At 42.8% G+C, this 24,680-nt stretch overlaps 1 protein-coding gene across 1 annotated transcript in view; it reads right to left on the reverse strand.

Moving 5' to 3' along the window:
* Positions 1-19,600: 19,600 nt before the first annotated feature.
* The window catches only part of LOC126236853 (uncharacterized), a 130,860-nt gene continuing 125,780 nt past the window's right edge, over positions 19,601-24,680 (reverse strand). The window contains exon 3 of the mRNA XM_049946462.1: positions 19,601-21,385. Within this exon, the coding sequence (XP_049802419.1) occupies positions 20,507-21,385 (879 nt within the window). The 3' untranslated portion in view covers positions 19,601-20,506. The remainder of the gene's footprint in view (positions 21,386-24,680) is intronic.

The following is a 24,680-nucleotide window of genomic DNA, read 5'->3' on the forward strand; positions in this document are numbered from 1 at the left end:
AAACACTCGACAGTGGTTTCGAATTATCGAGGAAAGAGAGCTTAAAAAAACGCCGGTTTTATTTGCATACCAGCGCGAATTTGTAGAGAAATGGCGTAATTTTAGTGCGATTTTCAACTTGCATTCGAAGAGAAGAGGCGTAATTTTAGTGGTAATTCCGACTCGCATTCAAAGCGAAATGCCATAATTTTTGTGATTTTTACAGGGTGCACATGATAAGCGGCCGCCACTGGTTAAACACACGTCAATACAAATTGTTTGATTCACATTTTTGTCGGAGAACTTAGATAATCAAAACATTTCATAATTTGTATCAAGAAACGTCGCAATCTATAATAGCTTTTTAAATTTTTGTGTATGCAACACCCTTGCACTTCCTGATGCTAAGTTCTTTGACCATTACCTACAAGTTTCTGTATGAGCAACATCTCTGCATCTGCTACATCTAAGTTCTTTGACCTCAGCCCACATGTCTGTATGTAAACATAGTGTATTTCACAAGTGCACATCATAATAGTGAAATATGACGCTATACTTGGTAAAACTGAAATATGGACGTGAAAATGACAATAAGTGTGTAACTAAGCGGCAAAAATATCACCACAGCGTAACTTTAATAATGGTGCTTCATCTTTATGTAAGTACAGATATATTTTCGTCAAATGCTGCCTTACCATTTACAATTGTCCCACTTGTACCTGTGTAGTCACCAGCAAATATTTTTTTGTATTTATACAGTGATCTCCAACGGTATAAACATGTACATGAATGTATAAACACCTGAGGATGAGCGCAAGCCCGAAACCGGTCGTGTGACAAATAAATAACCTTTTATTGTGACTGGTAGCGGATATTTTTCTACATCCTATAAAGGAACAGTCACGGAGTTCGACAGCATCCACTATGGATAAAATTCATTCAATATAAATTAATATATCGTGCCTTAAATGTAATAAGCCCTGTTGATTTTAGTAACTGTTATTAACCCTACTATGCGCTGATAGGTGGACAACATACCTAATTTTCGCTCATGACCATCTAGCCCATCTAGCATAGTACAGTATTCTATTACGTTTTGCTGCCTTTTGGAATAAAATGCTACCCTTGTTTGTCATATGTTTTTAACCTGTCCTTGGCGTGTCGATTAATAGTTCCAATGTTGACATCACACAATATTAGATCCGCCATTAGAGGCAGCCACATCAAACGTGGCCGCTAACTGACGACCGCCCTACGTACACGCCCCTCCCGGCTGGGTCAGGCAGCACCGCCAAGGAAATGGATAAGAGCCACCGCATCCCCCCAACGGCCCTTCAGCCTTGCTATAGCAGCCTGCGAGTGGGCAGCCCCTCTCTCTGTGTCAGTGACATCAGTATAACGAACCTGGCTACCAACTGGCACACTGTGGAACCTATACATCCGTTTGCATGTATATTCAGCAACTCATTGAGTTAAATGAATGCTTGTTTCAAACTGTGATTGTGTCTCTCATTCTTTGCTTTCTGCCTTTAGAACCCACGCATCACCGTAGGATACAACAATACACACTCTCATTGTAAATGCTTCTTAATTCTAGGTGTAAACTATTTGCCAACGTTATTAGACGGAACTTCACATGTGTATGTCACATAATATCATTGTACTAACATTTCGGCCTATGACTATGTGGAATTGTAACTTAACGTACAGTTGCACTGGAGCATAAGAACATTAACTTACCTCACTGCCGAAAAAGTAAAAAATTTGTAACACGTGATGTAGTCAGGGGAGACCACTTGCAGCTATTGTCCACAATAAGCGAAGTGTTCTTATAAAAAATTTGACAGGAGAGAAGATTACAATAAACTGTCTAATTTACTTAGCTTGTCTTGTTGTGTTGGCTCCAATTCTTCTTGTCTAGGGGTCTGACTCTTGATACCGAATATGTCACATTTTAGGTCCTCACAGTTTGATTGATCCAAATAAATTTGAAGAATGTTGTTGCAAAATGTTTGTTTTTATGTAAATCTATTTGGTATATCATAGTCTTTTGATTTTTGACTTTAACAAAGCCTAAATTACATTGTTCACACAAAATACAAAAATACGTCCGGTCACATCAGAGACGTGCTTACGACTCTCACAGTCTGCGTAAATAACCATATTCCAAAGGTTTTACAATGTTTCTTAACAAATGGATTTCTACAAGTTTCTGTTACGTAATTACTTTCGGTTATTATTTCATAAATGAATCCAGGAATAAACATAGTAACCAGTGCAGTTTAACGTCATTAATAATAGAAATTTTAAGTGTGCCAATCATTTGTAATTTCGAATGTTCCTAGAAAAATAATTTTAACTGTACATTCAGAACCAGTACTTATCTTTTATAACATTGAGACTAAAATATTTTATAAAGTAATTCATATTCATAAATTGTAGCTTGAAATATAACACACTGTGTATAAAATTATGTGAACGGCTTCAGAAAAGCAACTGAGATAATATTGACCTGTCCAAAATTCGAAATATTATACTGGTATCGATAACTTCTGTTGAGGAAAAGTAATGCAAGAGGAAGATGTCCCGTTACAGTGGTCAAAACTATAAAGCTTGTCATGTCTATGCACCAGCCTAACGCAATTTTTCAATTTTTATAGGAAAAAGGTAAAAAAAGGTGAACAAATGCATCTGAGGATGCGGCTGGTAACGCCTAAATTGATCATGAAATAATAAAAAGAAACTAAGGAGCACTTTTCCAGCAAGAGGTAAATTTTGTTCCTAATCAGAACTTACATGTAACTCTTCTGTTTTTCTTCTAACGTTGTGAAAATTATTTAGTTCAACAGTTAATAGTCGTGACAAACTGTCTTGCAACTCCCACATTAATCTTTCCATGTGTTCTTCTGTTATATGATGATAACGCTTTTCTGGAGGAGTGTTGGGAACCCACCCTCTTCATGATTTTTTGACACTAGATCACATAAGTTTCTAGTTCCTATTCATCGCATAGATTCCATTGACTCCGAAACTGTATCAACGAGTCACACTAACCTCTCACGGCTTAAGTATTCAGTCGTATTGGTAATCTTGGCTGCGTTACTGGCCCGTTATTTTATATAAGGAAACGTTAGCTTTCCCAGTTAAGGGTAAATACTTTTCCAAAGTTTCTTGGCAACGAGTATTGTACCGGGTTATAACAATCCATAGTTCAGGAAACACTACGTATTATCAAAAAATATAATTTCAATAAGCTGGCCAGAGTATCATCTCAGAGACACGTTGCCAGCGACGGTAATATCTTCTGTGGCACATAGAATCTGATAATTCATAAACTAGCGAAGTTTCGCTTTCTGTTGCGAAATTCAGTTCTAGAAAATGTCTGTCCGAGGTGGCACGAAAGCAGCTGTAGACAGCACGTACAAAGGTCGACATATCCTCTCAAAACACCGAGAAAAATTATGCTAATCACAGAAAACTTATCATATCAGCTAACTCGCGTGTTACAATCTTCAGGAAAGTTAAAATCTTGGGAACCCAGTCTTAGAGCCCGTATCAGATAAAGATATCTTTCCGTACCTTTACAAATGAGGCTTATCTCCAGTGAACATGATTCTGTGGACTGTGCGTCACCATCAAGCGTTTCTCAAGCTTCCGCATCCTGTTGTGAAACCAACACCTCAAGCTTTACCCAGGCTATCTGCTAGATTCTCTAAAAGTTCTTCGGAGTTGCGTCGGATCGTACTGTCTAAAATGCACAATGTTTCCACGGGCAGCTGTTCGTCATCTACAGATGCAAGTGTTGTGGCTCGCTAATTTATACACTGGTTCGCTGGAGAAGCGCAGACGTCAAGAAGCGAGGCTACAAAATCAGCGCACGCCCTTGCCGTCTATAGGCAAGCTGCTTACTTTTTTGCCGTCAGTAAGACACAATACGCGGCTGTTTCCCCTGTTCGCGATAGCGTATAGACCGGAGCAGCAGTAAGTGCGGATTTCAGGTTATACTTTCCTGTCTACAGCTATTTACTTGACGGGTACGATCCAGGTATAACATCCCTCCCTTATGGTTTTTGAGGCTAGCTGAAAATTAAGTCTTAAGTGTTTCATTTATTTCGACCTTACCAATGAATTACTGCTGTATAATTTGTTTAGGACTCATCCACCATACTGGATTGGAATCCAGCAGTTTTTATTCAGTGATTTTTTTATTTTTTTTATTTTTTTATTTGGCCTTTGAGTGTGTACTCAATTTAGCCATCGGCAACACATAGTGACAATGTACACATAATTGAATAAACAAATACAGAAATGCATATTTACAAGAATAAAAAGCTTCTGTTACAGTTTTGTACATAATGTTTTAAAAATTGAATTGAATTGGAAAATAATTAAGTGTCTTGGCTTACAGTTCACACCACTTCTGAAATATCTTCATCAGCAAGACATTTATAATATATGTACACCGTTAAAACCTACATATTGTAACCAGTACTCTTGATGAAGTTAACTATCACTTTATATAGACGAACGTCTTTAGTGCACAAAAGAGAAGAAGCTGATTGAGGAAGATGCTAGTCCATACTCAGCAATGTCTTCAGAAAGACCAACCGTTCACGGTCAAAATTGTGGCACATAAATAAGATGTGGTTGACATCAGCTTCCGACTCAGGATCACACTCACATGCTGGTGAACTGTAAACGTTGATCCGATGTAGATGTTGTGGGAAAGAGGCATGATTGAAGCGGAGTCATGATGGTAGAAATCGTGGATCGGTCCAGATGTGTCCTCATGAACCACGGCTGTGAAGGAATACGAGGTTGTAGCACTGCGTAATAACCGCCTGTTGTCTGTTGAAAAACGTTCCACATTTCCTGCCATTGTTGTCTTGCGTGATCCTTGACTTCACGTAAGTAGTCTGTATAAGGAAGGTGCAGATCCAGGACGGTGCCTAAGGTTGCCGCTTGTTCGGCTAATGCATCAACTTCATCATTATAGAGGATACCAGAGTGGGAAGGTACCCACAACAAATGGATCGTCCAGCCCGTGCGTGTGCTGCGAATATATTCAGGTATCACATCCAAGATAGAACTGTTGCTTGTTTTGTTCCATCGACTGTACTGAATGTTTTTAAGAACGCTTTGCGAGTCAGATACTATCAATATCTTGGGGAAGGAAGTGCTAGAGACAAACTTAAGTGCTTCCAAAACTGCCATTGTCTCCGCCGTAAAAATAGAAGTGCTCGTAGGCAGTTTGAAGGTTTTGCAGATCTGGATTTGAGGGCAGAAAAAAGCGCACCCTGTACACTCTTCTTGCGGAATTTTGAAGCCATCGGTATATACACAGAGAAAACCCGGCCATTGTGCTTGAACGAGACGATTGAAGCCAACGTTGACATTAGTACTGTCCAGCCAGGTCGTACTTAAATAATGGACTGGAATCTGGGAGCAGAGCATTTGAAAATCATATTCAAAAACAGGTAGATGAGCTGAACGCCGTATAGAATGTATGACAGGTGACCAAGTGTCAAAGCTGGCAACTTTATTCCTTCTGTGGGATGCAATCCACAGTCGATAAATGCAGTCTCTACTTTGATAGACGGAGCTGTCCATAATGGCCTTGAATGTAGAATTTGTCCGATAACATTTGGCGCCTAATACTCAAGGGCATCTCCCCTGCTGCTATTAAAAGGGCGTTGGTGGGCGTCGATCGCATGGCTCCAAGACAGGTACGAATGGCTCTATATTGAAGAGTATCTAATTTGGAGAGATGAATCTTTGACGCAGTGTGGTAGAATTGACAGCCATAGTCTAATCGAGATCGAATTATCCCTCGGTACATGGTGAGTAAAACACTCTGGTGCGCTCCCCACCAGACACGAGTGAGTGATCTGATTACATTTAAACCTTCTTCACACTTGGTAACGGTGGATCGGAGGTGGGGCGCCCAGCTTAACCGAGAGTCAAAAATCATCCCCAGAAATCGAGCGTGAGATTTTATTTGGAAGGTGTACTTGCCACAGGTAATGTGATCTTCAGTGCGAGCTGTCGTCGACTTGGAGAAGGGAACGACTGCTGATTTCTCAGCCGAGATCTCCAGCCCATTGATAGAGAGCCACTCATCGATGTGTGCGATGGTTGTGGTTAATACCGTTTCGGCCTGAAGATATGAAGCAGCAGTAGAATAAACACATATATCATCAGCATACTGTAGGATTTTTGTGGGGGGAGTAATTATGCGTTCTAGGTCGTGCGTATATAGAGTATACAGGAGGGGACTTAAAACTGCACCTTGCGGCAAGCCCTGGGAGACGTAAAAAGGTCCGATCATGGTACCTTTGAAACGGACGTAGATCGTTTGTTGAGTAATCAGGGTACTGATACCGTAGATCATCCGTGAAGGAATTCCGAATCCTGACAGCTTGTCCAAGAGTATCGGTATTTGTACGTGGTCATATGCACCCTTAACGTCAATAAAAGCTGCAACTACCGTCTCTTTCGTTTGAAAGGCTGACGTGGTATCCATATTAAGCAAAAACAGGTTATCCATGGTCCCTTTGCGTTTTCTGAAGCCGTATTGACTCCGAGGCAACAAATTACTTTTTTCAAGCCACCATTCTAGTCTCCTTTTTACCATTCGTTCCAGTGATATACCGCCTTTTAGCGGTGTTTTGTTCTGACTGACAATGATTGTTGGGTACCTGGTTCCGACCATTTTAGCTCTAATGTTTTAGTTACGTGAGTACAAATAGTTTGCTTTTCTCATGGCTTTTTAAATTGTTTTTAAAAATCTTAAAATAATTTTTAAAAGTTCTAATATCAGTGGATGTCTAACGGCTGTCATTACTTCTGTTTTTATTGTTATACAGATGTTAACCTGAAGATGCCATAAAACTGTTAATTATCTAAAAATGAAGGAATAAATACAGCTGAAGCGCTTTATTAAAACCCAAGGTGATAGTTGTGGTTGCCTTACGTACAAGGTTGCCATCAGAAGATTTCATACGGCGACCTTTGGACAACCGGCATATTAGTGAGTTTCGATGTGGTCTCTTTGCTCAAACAACTGTCTCTGGCGTATTGACTAAAACTCACACGAGCTAAGCTGCTAGAGAACATCATACATCTTGTGATCGGAGGCTTTTCCAGCGTATGTGTTGTTTGCAGGGCTCTCGGGTGTCCAGCCAACGATCGCATCCGGCTGGACACTCGAGAGCTCAGGAAACAAAAACATCATACATCTTCTCAAACATACGCTCACTTCGACTTACTTTTTATTGCGCTATGATAGTAGTATTCGCTACAACATCATACAACTTTTCCAACATGTGCTTACTTCGACGTACATTTTGTTCAAAGATGACAGTACCATTTGCTACAGCGACACTTTTTTTATATTTATGAAGTCATTAACATACCCATGGCAGAACTAGCTTAGTTGCAGAATAAAATGTTCTCGGGTTTCCAACCGCGTCAATTGCTTAAAACTACATGAGCTTTCGGCCAAACATTCCTTGGCCATTATCAGGTGGTATGACTGCCAGTGGGCTGTTGATGTGCACTTACATACGCTAGCTGCCGGCTGTGACGTCACTGACGCCTGTGACATTGCCATATATGGGCATGTTTTGAGTCGGCTTATGGGACAGTTTAATAAAGGAAACTATTGAAATAAAAATTACCGCAAACACCCTGAGTAGAGACGGTGGCTTGCAGTTCAGCACTGCGTGGGATCCAGAGATCGAGCAGTTGAAGAGGGCACATCGTACGCCGACTCTAAACATACCCGTATATGGCAATGTCACGGGCACCAGTGAAGTCACAGCCGGCAGCTAGCGTATATAAGGGCGCACCAACAGCTAACTGGCCACCCCCACCCTTACCTACCTTGGCCTTACCATTGACCGTCACCTCACCTGGATCCCTCATCTCCGCTCCATCCAATCCAAAGCCCACAACCGCCTCAGACTCCTCAAACTCCTCTCCGGCCGGACATGGGGGTTGCACCCCTCTACCATAGTCCACACCTACAAATCCTTAATCCATCCCATCCTCTGTTATGCCAGTCCTGCCTGGATATCTGCCCCCCCCCTCCAAATTCTATAAGTCCCTCCAGATCCTTGAGCGTCAAGCACTCCGCCTCGCCTTCCATATGCGCCTCCCGTCCCCCACGTGGATCCTCTATGATCTCATTCCTTTCCCCCATCTGCTCCTATTCCTCGAACATATCCGCATCCTCTACACCTCCCGCCGTCTTGAACCCCCTCACCCCCTGGTTGCTCCTCTCCTCTCCGATCCCCGCCCCCTGCCACGTCTTCACCGTTGTGTCCCCCCTACCCTCCATCTCTACACCCTACATCTCCTTTCCCAAGGTGGCTTCCATCAACTCCCCCTCCCAGATGATGCCCTCTCTCCCTCCATTTATCCCTCCTATCAACTCTGATCCTCACTCCCCCTCCTTTCCTCTGTCCTTTTCCCGGGCTCCCTCTCCCCCCCTTCCATCCTCTTCCTTCCACACCTCCCCTCTCTTTGCCCCCTTCTCTCCCCCAAGTCCTTTTACATTTCCCTCCTCTGCCTCCTCTCATTCCGTCTCGCATCTGCCCTTCTCCCCCTTTATTAGTCCTCTCCCTCCTTGGTTCCCCCCCCCCTTTTCGTTTTTTCCTCTCCTCCCTCCTTTTTTTTCCCCCTACTCCAGGTCCCCCCCCCCATCTGCCTTGGATCGGGAGTGCCATCTTTGTGCCACCTTTTTCGTGCAGTGTTTTACAGTGTGTTTTTCCAGTGCGTGCTCCGTGTTGTCTTTTTTGGGAAGTGTAGCGAACAGCCATCATATTGTCGCTGGGTGTGCTTTTTTTTTTTATCACTTGCGAACAGAAACCAGACTGTCACCATGTTTTTTAATTGTATGTCTACTATTTTACTTGTCTGATTCCTGTGTATTTTATCAACATTGCCAACGCCTTTTGCTTTCTGTTTTAACTTTCCGCATTTTTACGCCATTTTACCCTTTAAATCACCATTTTATCGCCTGTTTTTCCTTGTTTCTTTCTTCTTCCTTTTTTAAACAAAAGTCTGTAGGCTTTAGAGCAGCATAGTAAACTGCTGCCATCCTGCCCCCTTCGGGGGGGAATTGAAAATCAATAAAGAAAAAAAAGCCAACTGGCAGTCATACCACCTGACAATGGCCAAGGAGGGTTTCGCCGAAAGCTCGTGTAGTTTTAAGCAATTGACGCGGTTGGAAACCCGAGAACATTTTATTCAATGTTATCACTGCGAGACTGAATTCATACTTTAGCTTTGTACCCCCTCTCCTTCTCTCCATCCAATAACAGTGTGGTATTAAAATGAACCAGCCGCAGTCGGAATGTATTTTCAGCAAATAAAAAAATTAAATAAAGAAAACTTACCAACTAGCCCATTTGTGCTTTGTGACACGTTCCCCTCCAACCATCTCTCGTGCCAATCACAGGTTAGCATTATGAAGGGCGTTCAGTAACCAATGCAACACTTTTTTTTCTGAAGGCAGATTGGTTTTATTCTGGAGTCCCTACTCTTGTGGCTACAAAATACTATTTTTCAACACGATCTCCGTTCTGCGCGAAAGCCTTACGCCGTCTGGGAGGCTCTGCGTGTCCGCCTGCTCCCTGTCTACTGGCCGACGCTGGAGCCAACGTATCGCTGCGTTACTGACCTCGTACTGCTTGCTTCCCGTGGAGAGCATCCACCACTGGGCCAAGCAAAAGGAAGTCAGAAAGTGCGAGATCCAGTCTGTATGGTGAATGAGGAAGAACATTCCGATGAAGTTTTGTGAGTTCCTCTTGGATGCCAGGTCTTGTATGAGGACTTGAGTTGTCATGGAGAAGGACGAGTTCATTTGCAATTTTATTTCTTCAATACCGCAAGATATTTCAGAGTAGAATATTGCACCATGGAGATGGATACCAAACAAAATAACCCCTCCAGAGGCTTAAAACACCGTCGCCCTAACTGTACCGGCTTTGAACTACTCCTTCGGAGACGAGTTGATCTGGTGCCACTCCATGGACTGCCGTTTTTCTTTCGGTTCGAAGTGATAAACCCCTCTTTTTTCGCCTGTGACGATATTCGACAAAAATCTGTCTCGATTAATCTCGTAAGTCGCAAACAATTCCGCACTGATTTTTTTTCTATAAGTTTGGAACCTCTCCACGCCCACACCGACATGATGGCCAACACAAAAAGTCTACTGCCATCTCTGCCTATTGGTTAGTTTTCGCTAAGTGAGGTCTCGCAGGTTTTGAGTACTGCTATGTTTGCGTACATCTAGTTATGATTAACCATTAATACTCGTTCATCTGGCGATAGATTGGGTCGAAAGTTGAAAGAAGGGTAGCGGTTTAAAGCGCAGAGAGGGAAAAAAGTGCCAAGGCAAGAGCCTAAGAGCCTAGGGAAAAAAACCTCTGCGATAGTTGGGTCGGATTGTAAGAGCATTAGCGGTTTTCTTGCTGCCTGCGACAGGTCATGCACGGGTAGGCTTTGTTAGTAGTGGGTATTGTGCATGTCGATACAGCTGTAGCGGTATTTTCAGTCCCTAGTTCAGATATCACTTATGTATACCCTATAATTAGGCATGAGACTGTACTGCTATAGTATATGTGGAAATATTAATACGTTGCTGTTTAAGAATAATACTGTTCACTAATGCTATAGTACGCTAAAGTCCAGAGACTCTCGGGTTCGATTTCAGGCCGGGTCGGAGATTTTCTCCGCCCGGGGATTGGACATTGTGTTGTCCTCACGTTCGGATCGTCATAATTGGCGTTTCACTATTGAGATGGCAGTATGGGCTCATCCCGAAAGCCAATAAATTAAAAAAAGAGAGAGAAAACGAAAAAAACTCCACAGACATTCTCTTGCATACCTTACGCTGTTATTACTCGCGGGAGGAGGGAATGTCGCAAAAACTGATTAGCCACAGCCTAGGTTTTAGAGTTCGAGTTCCGGTCCTTCACAGTTTTATTTGTCAACAAGTTACACGATTTATCTTGTTTCTTTGAACCAGACCACCATTCATTTACCATACTGAAACAACATAGTCGTGAATACAATAACTAGAAGCAACTCTCTACTAAAATATCTGTGAAGTAGACATTAAATGATGAGTGCTCTTCGTAGTAGACCATACTATTAACTGCGTAGAAGATTAACTGATAAACTGTTATTGTGCTGTTACAACCCATATGTAAAGAGCTGAAAATGATTCGGATCATTCTATAAAGATCTGCAAAACGAGTGAATTTTTATTCTTGGTGATTAACAGCGTTTGTGTCATGTACAGGGTGTCTCATTTATCTTGACCACTACGGGTAATTCTTTTTAAAGCGAAAAACAAAGGTATGAAGCAAATATTGTTTAACTATTAGAGGAACACTAATTAGCGTGATAGTCTTTCTACAGCTACATCTACATACATACTCCGCAAGCCACCGTATGGTGCATGGCCAAGGGTACCTTGTACCACTACTGGTTACTTTCTTTCCTTTTCCACTTGCAAACAGATCTAGGAAAAAGAGTGTGTAGATGCCTCCACGCGAGCCCTAAATTTTCTTATCTGCGTGGTACTTACGCGAAATGTCCGTCGGCGTCAGTAGAATCGTTCTTCATTCAGCTTCAAATGTCGGTTCTATAATTTTCTCAGTACTGTTACTCGAAAAGAACGTAGCCTCTCCAACTACGATTCGTATTTCAGTTTCCAGTCCAGCTCCGTGATACTTGCGTGTTGTTCGAACCTGCCGGTAACAAATCTGGCATCCCGGCTCAGAATTTATTCGATGTCTTCCATTAATCTGACATTGTGCGGGTCCCATACGCTCGAGCACTGTTCAAGAATTGGTAGCAGAATAGTGTTCTACAAGCGGTCTCCTCTACAAATGAACCACACTCTCCTAAAAATCTCCCTACAGATCGAAGTCGACTATTCGTCTTCCCTACTACATCCTTTCACCTCATATCGTTTTGCAACATTACGGCTAGATATTTGTTCACATGTGTGTGAAATCTTATGGGACTTAACTGCTAAGGTCATCAGTCCCTAAGCTTACACACTACTTAACCTAAATTATCCTAAGGACAAACACAAACAGCCATGCCCAAAGGAGAAATCGAACCTCCTCCGGGGCCAGCCGTACAGTCCATGACTGCAGTGCCTCAGACCGCTCGGCTAATCCCGCGCGGCGGCTAGATATTTAATCGACGTGAACGCGTCAAGCAGAACACTAGTAAACCAGTACTTCAACATGAGGGGCTGGAGCCTTCTCATCTGCATAAACTTAATTATTTGTACATTTTAGAGCTACCTGCCATTCTTAGCACCAACCAGAAATTTTGTCTCTCGTCGTGTATCCTATTACAGTCACTCATATTCAATACCTCACAGTAAAAGACAGCATCAGAAAACACGGCATATTGCAGACCACCCTATCATTTAAATATGTGGAATATAACTTCGGCCGTATGAGGTTTTCCTGGGGTACCCGATGAGGACAACATACTGGGTTCTCTTACTTAAGAAGTTTTCGAGCCACTCACACGTCTGGGAACCCATTTCGTATACCCGCACCTTCATTAATAGTGTGCAGTGCGTATCGAGTCAATCCACGAATATAGAAGATGCCTGTTGCCCTTCATCAATAGTTCGCAGTATATCATGTGAGAGAAGGCCAAGCTGAGTTTCGCACGAGCGATGCTTTCTAAAACTCTATTGATTTGTGGACGCAAACTTTTCCGTCTCGTGGAAATGTATTACATTCGAATTGAGAATATGTTCAAGAACTCTGCAGCAAACCTATGTCAAGGATAATGGTCTGTAATTTTGCAGGTCCGTTCTTTTACTCTTCCTCCCTTTTTTCTAGTCGCTTGTGATTTTGCGCTGGACGTGAGATTAGCAATAAATGCAAACTAAGTAAGTGACCAGTTCCGTAGAGTACTCTTTGTAAAGTTGAACTGGTATTCCACCGGGACCTGGGGACTTATTCGTTTTCAACTCTTTCATTTGTTTGTGTACGCCTGGGATGGATATAACTATGTCCTCACATGGAAATCTGTGTGGCGATCAAACGACTTCTAAAACGCGAAATTTAAAACTTCTGCTTTCCGTTTGGTATCTTCTACGGCCACACCACACTATTTAACGGGTGACCAGATAGAAGTCTTCGACCGGCTGAGCAATTTTACATAGAACCGAAATTTGCCCGGGTTCTCGGCAAGAACTTTTGCTAAGACGTGTGGATAAAAAACCCTACGTCAAGATCTAAAATCACTGCGATCTTGACGTAGCACTTTCACATATTTTAAATCGACTGATAGCGTACCTCCCCATTGACAATGTGAAAGAATAGCATAGTTTCCTAAGGTATGACGGTACTCGTTGCTGTACGTTTCTCGCATCTACCTTCTTGGAGACGTATGACTCTCTACTTACTTTTGCTTGTCATCATTTGCGCGTTCTTTTTTGAAGCGATAGTACAACAGCCCCTGCTTCCTCAGAGTTTGCAGAATTTTGTTGTTAAGCCACAATGGGTCTTCTCCGTTCTTAATCTAGTTACTCTGCATGTACGTCTTAAAAACACGACTTGCGATCCGTTTAAATTTTGCCCATAATTCTTCTGCTGCCATCATGTGTAACTAAAAAATTTCAGTTCATTGTTAAGTTGGACGCTAGCAATTGCTCATCTGCCCTTTTAAGCAGAAATACTCTCCCATCCTTCTTGAGTTATTTATTAAACTTAGTAACCTCCTCGCTATGATGGCGCTATGATTCTAATCCCCGGCTCTATACTGACAGCGCCGATAATGTCAGAGCTTTTAGTAGCTACAGGGTCTACAAGATTTCAATTGCGTGTGGGCTGTCGAACCAGCCAGTTCAAGACACGTTTTCAGAAAACGTGTTCAGAACTACACTACTGGCCATTAAAATTGCTACACCAAGAACAAATGCAGATGATAAACGGGTATTTATTTGACAAATATATTAAACTAGAACTGACATATGATTACAATATCACGCAAGTTGGGTGCATAGATCCTGAGAAATCAGTTCCCAGAACCACCACCTCTGGCCGTAATAACGGCGTTGATACGTCTGGGCATTGAGTCAAACAGAGCTTACATGGCGTGTACAGGTACAGCTGCCCATGCAGCTTCAACACGATACCACAGGTGATCAAGAGGCGTATTGTGACGAGCCAGTTGCTCGGCCACCATTGACCAGACGTTTTCAGTTGGTGAGAGATCTGGAGTAGGTGCTGGCCAGGGCAGCAGTCGAACATTTTCTGTATCCAGAAAGGCCCGTACAGGACCTGCAACATGCAGTCGTGCATTATCCCGCTGAAATGTAGGGTTTTGCAGGGATCGAATGAAGGGTAGAGCCACGGGTCGTAACACATCTGAAATGTAAGGTCCACTGTCAAAGTGCCGTCAATGCGAACAAGAGGTGACCGAGACGTGTAACCAATGGCACCCCATACCATCACGCCGGATGATACGCCAGTATGGCGATGACAAATACACGCTTCCAATGTGCGTTCACCGCGATGTCGTCAAACACGGATGCGGCCATCATGATGCTGTAAACAGAACCTGGATTCATCCGACACAATGAAGTTTTGCCATTCGTGCACCCAGGTTCGTCGTTGAGTACACCATGAGGTGCTACTGTCTGTGATGCAGCGTCTACTGTAACCGCAGCCATGGTCTCCGCGCTGATAGTCCATGCTGCTGCAAACGTCGTCGAACTGTTCGTGCAGATGGTTGTTGTCTTGCATACGTCCCCATCTGTTGACTCATGGATCGAGGCGTGGCTGCACGATCCGTTACAGCCGTATGCATAAGATGCCTGTCACTCGACTGCTGCCGGCCAGGGTGGTCGAACGGTTCTAGGCGCTACAGTCTGGAACCGCGCGACCGCTACGGTCGCCGGTTCGAATCCAGCCTCGAGCGTGGGTGTATGTGATGTTCTTAGGTTAGTTAGGTTTAAGTAGTTCTGAGTTCTACGGCACTGATGACCTCAGAAGTTAAGTCCCATAGTACTCAGAGCCATTTCAACCATCTCGACTGCTAGTGATACGAGGCCGTTGGGATCCAGCACGGCGTTCCGTATTATCCTCCTGAACCCACCGATTCCACATTCTGCTAACTGTCATTGGATATCGACCAACGCGAGCAGCAATGTCGCGAAACGATAAACCGAAATCGCGATAGGCTACAATCCGACCTTTATCAAAGTCGGAAACGTAATGGTACGCATTTCTCCTCCTTACACGAGGCATCCAACAACGTTTCACCAGGCAACGCCGGTCAACTGCTGTTTGTGTATGAGAAATCGGTTGGAAACTTTCCTCATGTCAGCGCGTTGTAGGTGTCGCCACCGGCGCCAACCTTGTGTGAATGCTCTGAAAAGCTAATCATTTGCATATCACAGCATCTTCTTCCTGTCGGTTAAATTTCGCTTCTGTAGCACATCATCTTCGTGGTGTAGCAATTTTAATGGCCAGTAGTGTACATCGCATCACTGTCCGTACCTCCTGAAAAGAATCTATAGACGTCCGAGTCTATACTGGATAGCCGGCGGGTGTGGCCAAGCGGTTCTAGGCGCTTCACTCTGGAACCGCGCGACCGTTACGGTTGCAGGTTCGAATCCTGCCTCGGGCATGGATGTGTGTGATCTCATTAGGTTAGTTAGGTTTAAGTGGTTCTAAGTTCTAGGGGACTGATGACCTCAGCAGTTAAGTCCCATAGTGCTCAAAGCCATTTTTGAACTAAACTGGATAGGTTAAACTGGCCTCCATATAATACTCCATGAATTGCATATTTCCGCGATACTGAGTTTATACTTTCTCTCAGTGACTTTAAAACTGTCACAGCGGAATCGGGTGGCCGGTAGAAACATCCAACAGTTAACTTTATTTCACCTAGACCTACTATTCACATCCGTATAACATTAATGTCATACTCAAATTCTACCTCAACAGAGACAATATTTTTTTCAACTGCAGTGCTCCGATACATTGTTCGTTCCGAAGATATGAACTGCAATACCTCTTTTTAAATACCAAGGTATACATTTTATTCGATAATCCAGTTCCTCTCCTCAAGACAAGTTCAAAATCGTATCAAAGTGTACAAATCACGTAAACTTGACCTTATGAAAAACCTCACACAGATCTGACTTTGACCCTCCTGTATAGCACACCGTGTAGGTACCCAGAATGAGGTAACTCTCACACTTGCTGGAGCTGACAGTAAACAAATGGAAAAAGCGAGGACAAGAAGAGCTCGTTTTTTATTACCGCGAAATAGTGGAGAGAGTTTCACTGACATGGAACGGAGGTTGGGTGATAATCATTAAAACAGAGCGTTTATCTTTGCGGCGAGATCTTTTCAAGAAATTCCGATCACCAAATTTCTCCTCCGAATTTAGGAATATTTGCTGCGTACCACCTACACAGCGAGAAAAGGCCATCGTAATGAAATTAGAAAAATCAGTGTTCGGACAGAAAGACTTAAGTGTTCGTTTTCCCCACGTACTGTTCGAGAGTGGAACGGTGGAGAAATAGCCCGAAAGTCATTCATAGAACTCTCTGCCAAGCACTTGAACGAGAACTGCTGAATATTCATGTGGATGTGAATGCAAAAAATGCACATCAGCAATCCAGTCAGCCGCCTTCACTTAAAGGTCTGAGTCAGTACAGTGCATGCCAACGAAGAGAAGATACATTGGCTACTCAGCTACCGTGAAGGTAAGTTAGCGAAACGGTAATAGCAATAATGTTTTTCTATTCACAATGCTGGTACTTGTAGTACAATACTGCAGTAGTTTTAAACGATATGTTAAGTACAGTAAAGGAATTCTTGATTCAAAACTGCGTCATCAAAACTTTTACGTCATTGTGGTTCAAGGTAGGAGCGCTAGAAGACGGTGTACACTGGTTTTAGGGATGCCACTCTCCTGTTCAAGCAGTTGCACGGTAACGTGTGAATTCATTGCAACCTAACTGACAAATGTAACTTCGTCTGTGCGACTTCTACGACTATTCAGTTCTCTTGCGTTGAAATTTCCCGTTTTCTGAAGCGCCACAACAAGACGAGAAAACATCGGTCGGGAATGTGGATTCTTGCCGGGATGGCGCTCTCCGCAGAGTTGCCCTGCCTGAGTAGCATTGCGCCGTCTATCAACCGCAATAAAAGAATAGTAATGACGATGTAGGTCTTAATCAAGGACTGCCTTTAACGTAAACAACAAACAGAAAGTACTTCAGTACTGTACTGCATATACCGGACTTGCAAATAAGAAATCATTACTGCTGTTATTGTTCTGCTAATTTACATTCTCCGTAGATGGGTAACATTTCTGCCTTCGCTTCGTTGGTTTACATTGTAGTCTCACAGACCTCCGACTGTAGATAGATGATTAAATGAGCGGTATGGAGTTTCCTTGCGTTTCCATTTGTTCACTGTCGGCTCCGGCAAGTGCTAGTGCAGGGGAAGAGAGTCAGATCCGTTTTGTGTTCTGTTTTTAATAACGTCATGTTTACTTAATGTTACGACGTGATACATTTTTGAACAGGTCTGGAGGAGATAAAGTGCGTTATGAAATGAAACAATAGGGTACTATTTAAAATGCTTACTGCCGTTGATTTTTCTTCGTGATAAACATAGTTACAAGAAAACAAATCATCCTGGTTAGTGTTGTCCTGGTTTCTAAGCAACATTTGCTCGATACGTTTCTTATTTGGCTTCTGGACAAAAAGTTATTTGGGGTGGCCAAGACAAACAGGTCACCGACCGTGTGACAGTCGCCAGTCAAATAAAAGCATAAGTTAAAACATTACTCCAGCACTAGAGTAATTAAAACTGCAAATCTTAGTCGGCATGGTTCTCATCAGCGATTTTACATCCAGTGCCCCCTCTAGACTTTTCCGTAGGTAACTCTCCTCTGCTATGTACTAACATGTTGTTCCAGCGTGTTTTCTAACGTCGTTTTCCACTAGATGACCGTCTCGGTGTTTTCTTACTCCCTTAGAGAATCTACCATCCATTCGCCTTGCTACATTTCCCGCCTCCTCCACTCCTTTCTCGCTCCTTACTGCTTCCTGATAAATTTGCTTTCTTGTCTCTTCTACTTATACCCAACACACGAGGTGTGAGAGAAAAGTAATGAGACTAATTTTCTATCTACCAATTTTTTTATCTTTTCCAAACAACAGTATTCTCTCCTTCAAAGTAGTTTGGCAGCTATAAGCAGGCGGAATTGTTGTTCTCAGTCTTCGTAGCAGCGCTGATAGTCTTCAGCTGCTAGGACTTTTAACATGTGTATCACATTCTTGTGAATTCTTTCGGGAGTCCCAAAATGACGTCCTTTTAAGACATGTTTTCATTTTTAGGGAAAATAAGAAATTCATAAGAACTCAGGTCATGTGAGCAGAGGAGTGCCTTTTGTGGTCAAAAATTCCGTAATAGAAGTGGCCACATGACATGGGGCACTGTCGTGACGCAGCATCCACTTATCTGCAATGTCCTGTCTCACTAGACTGACCCTCTTCCTGAGGCTTTCAAGGACATCTCTGTGAAACACTTTGTTCACAGATTGTCCTGCAGAAACAAACTCTTTATGCATGATACCCCTACTCAAAAAGCAAACCAACATTGTTTTGATCTTTGATTTGCTCATTCCAGCTGTTTGCGTTCCAGCAGATTTGTCAGTGTGTGACTTCTCACTTTGTCACTTTACCTCAGGATCTTACTCGAAAATCCAGTATTCATCACCTTTAATCCCACGACTGAATCATTTCTGGTCATTGGTAATCTTCTCAAAAAGATCGACGCACATGTTTCTTCATTGTCCTTATGCTTAGTTGTGAGGTTTTTCGGCACCTTTTGGCACAAACCTTTCACAAGTGCAGAATTTCGGTCAAAATTTGATTTACAATGGAAGTTTAATAGGTCACCCACCATCGTTACTATTAAACATGTGTCTGATCTCACTAGAGCGTGCACGCGTTGTACATTTTCGTCGGTTTCTGAAGCTGAAGGTCTGCCTCAGCGAGGTTCACGTTCAGTGTGTTCTCGGGCTTCCAAAAATTATAAGTGTTCGTGAAAAACTTGGGCACTTGGTAAGGAATGTTCCCCATAGCTCTGTTTCAACGTTTCAAGGACCACACTCGCGGATTCCCCAGGTTTAACACAAAACTTGAGGCATAACGTTGCTCTAAATACCGCTGTTCCATTTCGTAACACATAACAAAAACATAACTTCACTGACGGCTCTCTCAAAAATCACGCGATCGGTGTACGGAGCTGAAACTCGGACTGAGCATCTGGAAGGGATGAACATACGGGTCTACACAAATAGAACAATACAGCGTTGCCAAATCGATCGCCGGGTTTACAGTCTCATTACTTTTCTCACACACATCTCTTGTGCATCATCAACAAATGGCAATGTTACGGTAGTTTATGGAAAACGATTGGAATATGAATTTAGTGATAAAAGTTGATACGTTTCTTGAACTTTTAGTTTTACTTTATTTCATATCTTTATGTAAATATGTTTAGTTTCTGATGTATAGGTAAACTGATAACAATGTCATCGAATTGTGATATCAAATACTTTTTATTCGTTATACACACAAATTCAAGAGCAACATACGTCAACCAAAAAGCAGCACTGTTTGTTAGACACCATGGTTAGCGAGGTACATTCAGTCTATCACGTTTCAGTTCGTTAGATTCATTTGCTGCATTTTCTTTTGAAAGTCATACCTAAATGTGCACTACATAGTACTACAATCAATTTTGTGAAGCAATTTCTTTGTGTCTGAAACGGAGAAGCTACATTTCAACATTACATTGTTACATTTGTTGATATTAGTGCAGTCATCTATTATGTTCGTTCTTTTGTATCACATGTGGATAGCAGTACCACATACCATGGCTTGCTGTAGGAAACTGTCACTTGTGATGCCCATGCCATTGCGAAACATGAGGAGCTTCATCATGTCATTAATATGGCGTCATTCGTTGACTAATAGCTAGTCGAAAGATACTGACGGGAACTGGGCCAGTCCTGTACACCTCCTGCCTTTGTTAGCGCAGTGATGCATCGAGAGAACAGCCGAAAGCCGTATCAATTGTCCCGCAATTACTGGGGAACACACTGGCATCCCTTTATGAGGTCATGGATCACTTGCTAACGAGTTATCATATGCGGGTGGTCAGCCAATATCAGCACGTTGATCTTGAGCTGTCTTGAAGTTTATTATCATAAATTATATTTCAATTCAAAACCAGATTCTAAAGTAGGCGTAGAGACGCAATGGACGGGCAGGTTTACATAACACTACGACAGTACACCAGATTCAGCGTGTTTACTTGTGAGACGTTATTCCGCAAAACACAAGTACTAAACCTTGATAGCGTCGGTAGTAGTCATGCTTTGTAGGGAAATGTCTGGGAGGCATAAGTAGTTCGAACTGAGACGAGCAGTTTGTGAGTGATCCTAGTTGTACGAGTGTCGCACGAGCAGCCACACACTGCAGGCGATGGTCATCAGTTTAAGAGCAGACGTCGCCTCCGCGCCGGACAGCGAAAAGGTTCCCTCCACCGCGAGGTCAAGGTAAGGCACTTTGGCATTGAATTCGACGTACTCGCAGCAGTAAGCCCGGCCGGCCGTCTGATTGGTCGGTTTCCAGTGCAGCCAGTTCACTCTGCAGGCGTCCTGCTTACATAATCTGTACTCTTCTGGAAGCTTACTGGAACTGAGGTAGGGATTGTTCACGCCCACGAACACAATCGCCCGCTTAGATTTCGGCTCGTAGACGACCTTCCAGAAGAGCTTAGGCACCGGCACCTTCTTCCCCGACGTGCCTACGTATAAGTAGATGTCCGTCTGGTTGCCGTTCTTGTCCTCGAGTTGCAGTGTACCGTAAGTGCCCGTGTACACCTCAAGGTCGAAGTTGTTCTTGCTGGCGAAGTCGCGCACGTCCAACTCCAGCTGGTTCCAGTTGCCGGAGTTGAAGGCGTACCACTGTGGGGCCGAGTTGGCGTAGTGGAAGGTCGCCGACTGCTGCACACCGAGCCCGAAGTCCGCCTTGGCGGCCAGGTGTCCTCTGCTGAGGTAGTTCTTGCCCATGTTCTCGGGGGTGGCACCTAGCAGATTCACGAGGGTGTCCCGCTGAGTACTGTACTGGTTTAACATGTCCACTGAGCCGTACAGTTGGCCCTGCTCCCATTGATCGGGTCTGGGGAAGGAGACCTGGAAGCCCTTGATGCTGGCGATGACGGTGGCTTTTGTATACAACGGTGTCAGCTCCTCCGTGTCGAAGCACACTTCGTACAGTTTGTAGAACTCCTCCTCCACCGTGAAGCCGATCTGTACCTGTTTCGAAGACGTTTATCACATTACTTAAGGTTCAAAAGCATTAAAAACATGAATTCTGTATTAGACAATGGATTAATTTATCTCCTCAGGCACATCAAAGAGTTCAGTATCAGAACTATACAGACATTAGATGAAAGTGAACTAAGATAGGTAGTTGATTAGTTACGTGTCGACTTCATCAGACCAAAGGGCTCAGTTTCAGAACTATAGGACTGTTGGGGACAGTAAACTAAATAGTTAGTTACTTGACTAGTTACATGTATAATGAGACTTTATCACACATAATGAGTATTGTTGTACCCTATAATTTACAGAATTGAACACACTGGATTTTCCTACATTTAAGAGAGACCGCCTGCGGGTAACCGGTCAATAACAATTCTAAACCTATTATTTGCAGGCTAACAGCTGCATTATGCAATACACAACTGTAACAGTATATTTTATTAGAGACGGTCGATTTCGGCCTTAAATCCGACCATCATAGAGTCCAGAAACTATCCCAGCTATGCATTTCCGTTATTGGAATAACAAATGTATATTGCTCCGCCGCGAACATTAGTTGCACATAAACAGCCGCGCGGAGTGGCCGTGTGGTTTGAGGCGAAATGTCACGGACTGCGAGGCTCCTCCCGCCGGAGTTCCGAGTCCTCCCTCGGACACGAGTGTGTGTGTTATTAGCATAAGTTAGTTTAAGTTAGCATACGTAGTGTGTAAGTTTAGGGACCGATGACCTCAGCAGTTTGGTCCCTTAAGAATTCACACACATTTGAACATTTTTTAGTTTGTGTAATGACACAGACTCTATGAGGTTGAATGGACATAATGTTACGTATATATAGCAACTATGAGTGATGGAACAATTCACATCCTATAATTGTCATTCTAGTTACCCAAATGCAAAGTTGAGATGGTTTCTGGACTCGATCCGATCCTTGACCGATCGTCTCTAATAAAATACACTGTTACGCCCGTGAACTGCGTGATACAGTCAACATTCATTAAAGCTGTGCAACGCCACATCCATGAAATATTTGTAATATTATTTACAGTTATATTTGTCATGTAGGTAGGAAAAATTCCATCTTTGGCAAATAACCAAGCACGTTACTCCTATTCAAGTTAGGCATCATTAGTGGTCAATAATATAAATAAAATAACTTAATTATACATATTTTGTTAGATCTGTACCCATCCTAGGAAGCTGATTTAAATTGTTTAACTATTTACAAGCATATAGTTTTTTTCTATCCTTTTCACTTATCCATTTGTTCTTCTGTAGGCACTAGATGAAAATTTCCAGTGTATAGGTCACTTTTATAAATCACTACACATAAGCTATCCCCTTGCCCACTGCATGTGTCTTGCTCACCAGCTATAGAGTGGCTGAGAGATCATGAGAGCTGTAGAGCAGAGGGTGTCCAACTCGCAGCATGTGGCGCAAAGCAAGTGTCATTGCGGCCCAAGAATTAAGCACCTGTCACACGACCAATAAAATAATTAAAAAATTAAAGTTGCAACAAATTGGATATCTTCTATTTGAAACTCCCTCTATACGATGCTATTCTCTTATTGAGCCATATCATTCTTTTTCTTCTCTACAGTTATTGTTAGTGCTAAGCATGTTATGTGCAACCCAAAAATACTCGTCTTCTTCCAATGTGGCATAGGTGAGATAAAACGTTGGACAAACTTGCTATAGAAGGTAGGAGTGGAGCAGGGTGTTGGGGATTGGGACGGAGGGAGGGGGTGCAATGAGGACATTCAGTATGCATGTGTGTGTCTGTGTTTTTTGTTTATTTGTTTCCTTGTTTCTTTCATTTCTTTTGTAGTATGTTATAAACTGGTGGGAATACTGTACTCCTGCTGTTGCTTTTTTATACACAGCTCCCTGCAATGGAACTCTATTCTTCGTCCTCAAGGAACCTGGAAACACACACACAAACAAACATACACACGAAACTAAATAACTAAACAAAACCCATAGACCTTCAGATACTTAGATGCGCGCACACACACACACACACACACACACACACACACACACACACACACACACATACACATACACACAAAATGGCAAATACACCTCCCGCCCAGAAAACATTCAGCTGTTTCCCTGACCTCCATCTTCTATTTGTAGTTTGTAAACGGTGACATTGTAAGTCACGTAGTGCAGTTTTTCGTATTAAGATAATTGGGAACCAGAAAAAATAAGGGAAACGTATTACAAAGACAGATACAAACATGCATTCTTCCTCATAGAATTAATTAACGTTAGGTCCAAGCACAAAATCCTCACCTGTACAATTTCGAAATAAATAACTTTTCTGCTTTATGCTCTATACGATTGAAGATGAAAAACTGTGAAAGAAAAAAAAGTATAATGCAAAACATAAAAAACATGCCAGCACGGTAGCTCAGCGTATTCAGACACAAGGTTTAGCTACCCTCTGTAATAAAAAACTGAGAGAACTGATCAATGAACAACCTGAACGGGTGTCATCGGACGTCCGCCACGAACAAATTCAACGAACAGAATAGAACAAAATGTGGTCAAAAAGAAAAAGGTATCACTTGTGCATTTTAAACTTGTGGCGTTACATTTTTTTTTATCACACTTCGGCCCTCGTCTAAAGTTATCAGTCTGGTTGAACATAGAAGATAATTCGCTTCATACTCCGCCGGCAGCGTTGATTGAGAGGTTCTAGGCGCTTCAATCCGGAACCACGGGGCTGCTACGGTCGCAGGTTCGAATCCTGCCTTGGGCATGGGTGTGTGTGATGTCCTTAGGTTAGTTAGGTTTATGTAGTTCTAAGTCAAGGAGAGTGATGACCTCAGATGTTAAGTCCCATAGTGCTTAGAGCCATTTGAACCATTTGAACGTAACCCTAACAAACTCAAATCAAAGGCAAATGACGTTCAAAGTTGATTTTCAAAAGGGCCAGTTACAATGCATGCTCAGTGGAATCAAGGGTCAAGAGGTGGTGTTATCACACTGATTGAGGATGGATATCAGGCTAGTCTGAAGCTGATGAGAGGTGCGGAGTACTGAAGAAGATGTCCAGGCGTTGGTGGAAAAAATATATCTAAACAGGCCGTATCGGGCGGAAAAGTCGGAGTGGACGAGCCCGTGTGTCCAGTGAGAGGGACGACCAATGTATGTTCGACAGCATATACTCCAATCCATTCCTCAGTTGCCGTCAAATGGGGGAGGCTTCTCAGTTTGCTGGCAGTGCAAGAACTGTGAGAAGGAGACTGAAAGATCATGGACTTTTATGCCGAAGAGCTG

This window comes from Schistocerca nitens, chromosome 2 (assembly GCF_023898315.1).
Source record: "Schistocerca nitens isolate TAMUIC-IGC-003100 chromosome 2, iqSchNite1.1, whole genome shotgun sequence".
In the NCBI taxonomy this organism is placed as follows: domain Eukaryota; kingdom Metazoa; phylum Arthropoda; class Insecta; order Orthoptera; family Acrididae; genus Schistocerca; species Schistocerca nitens.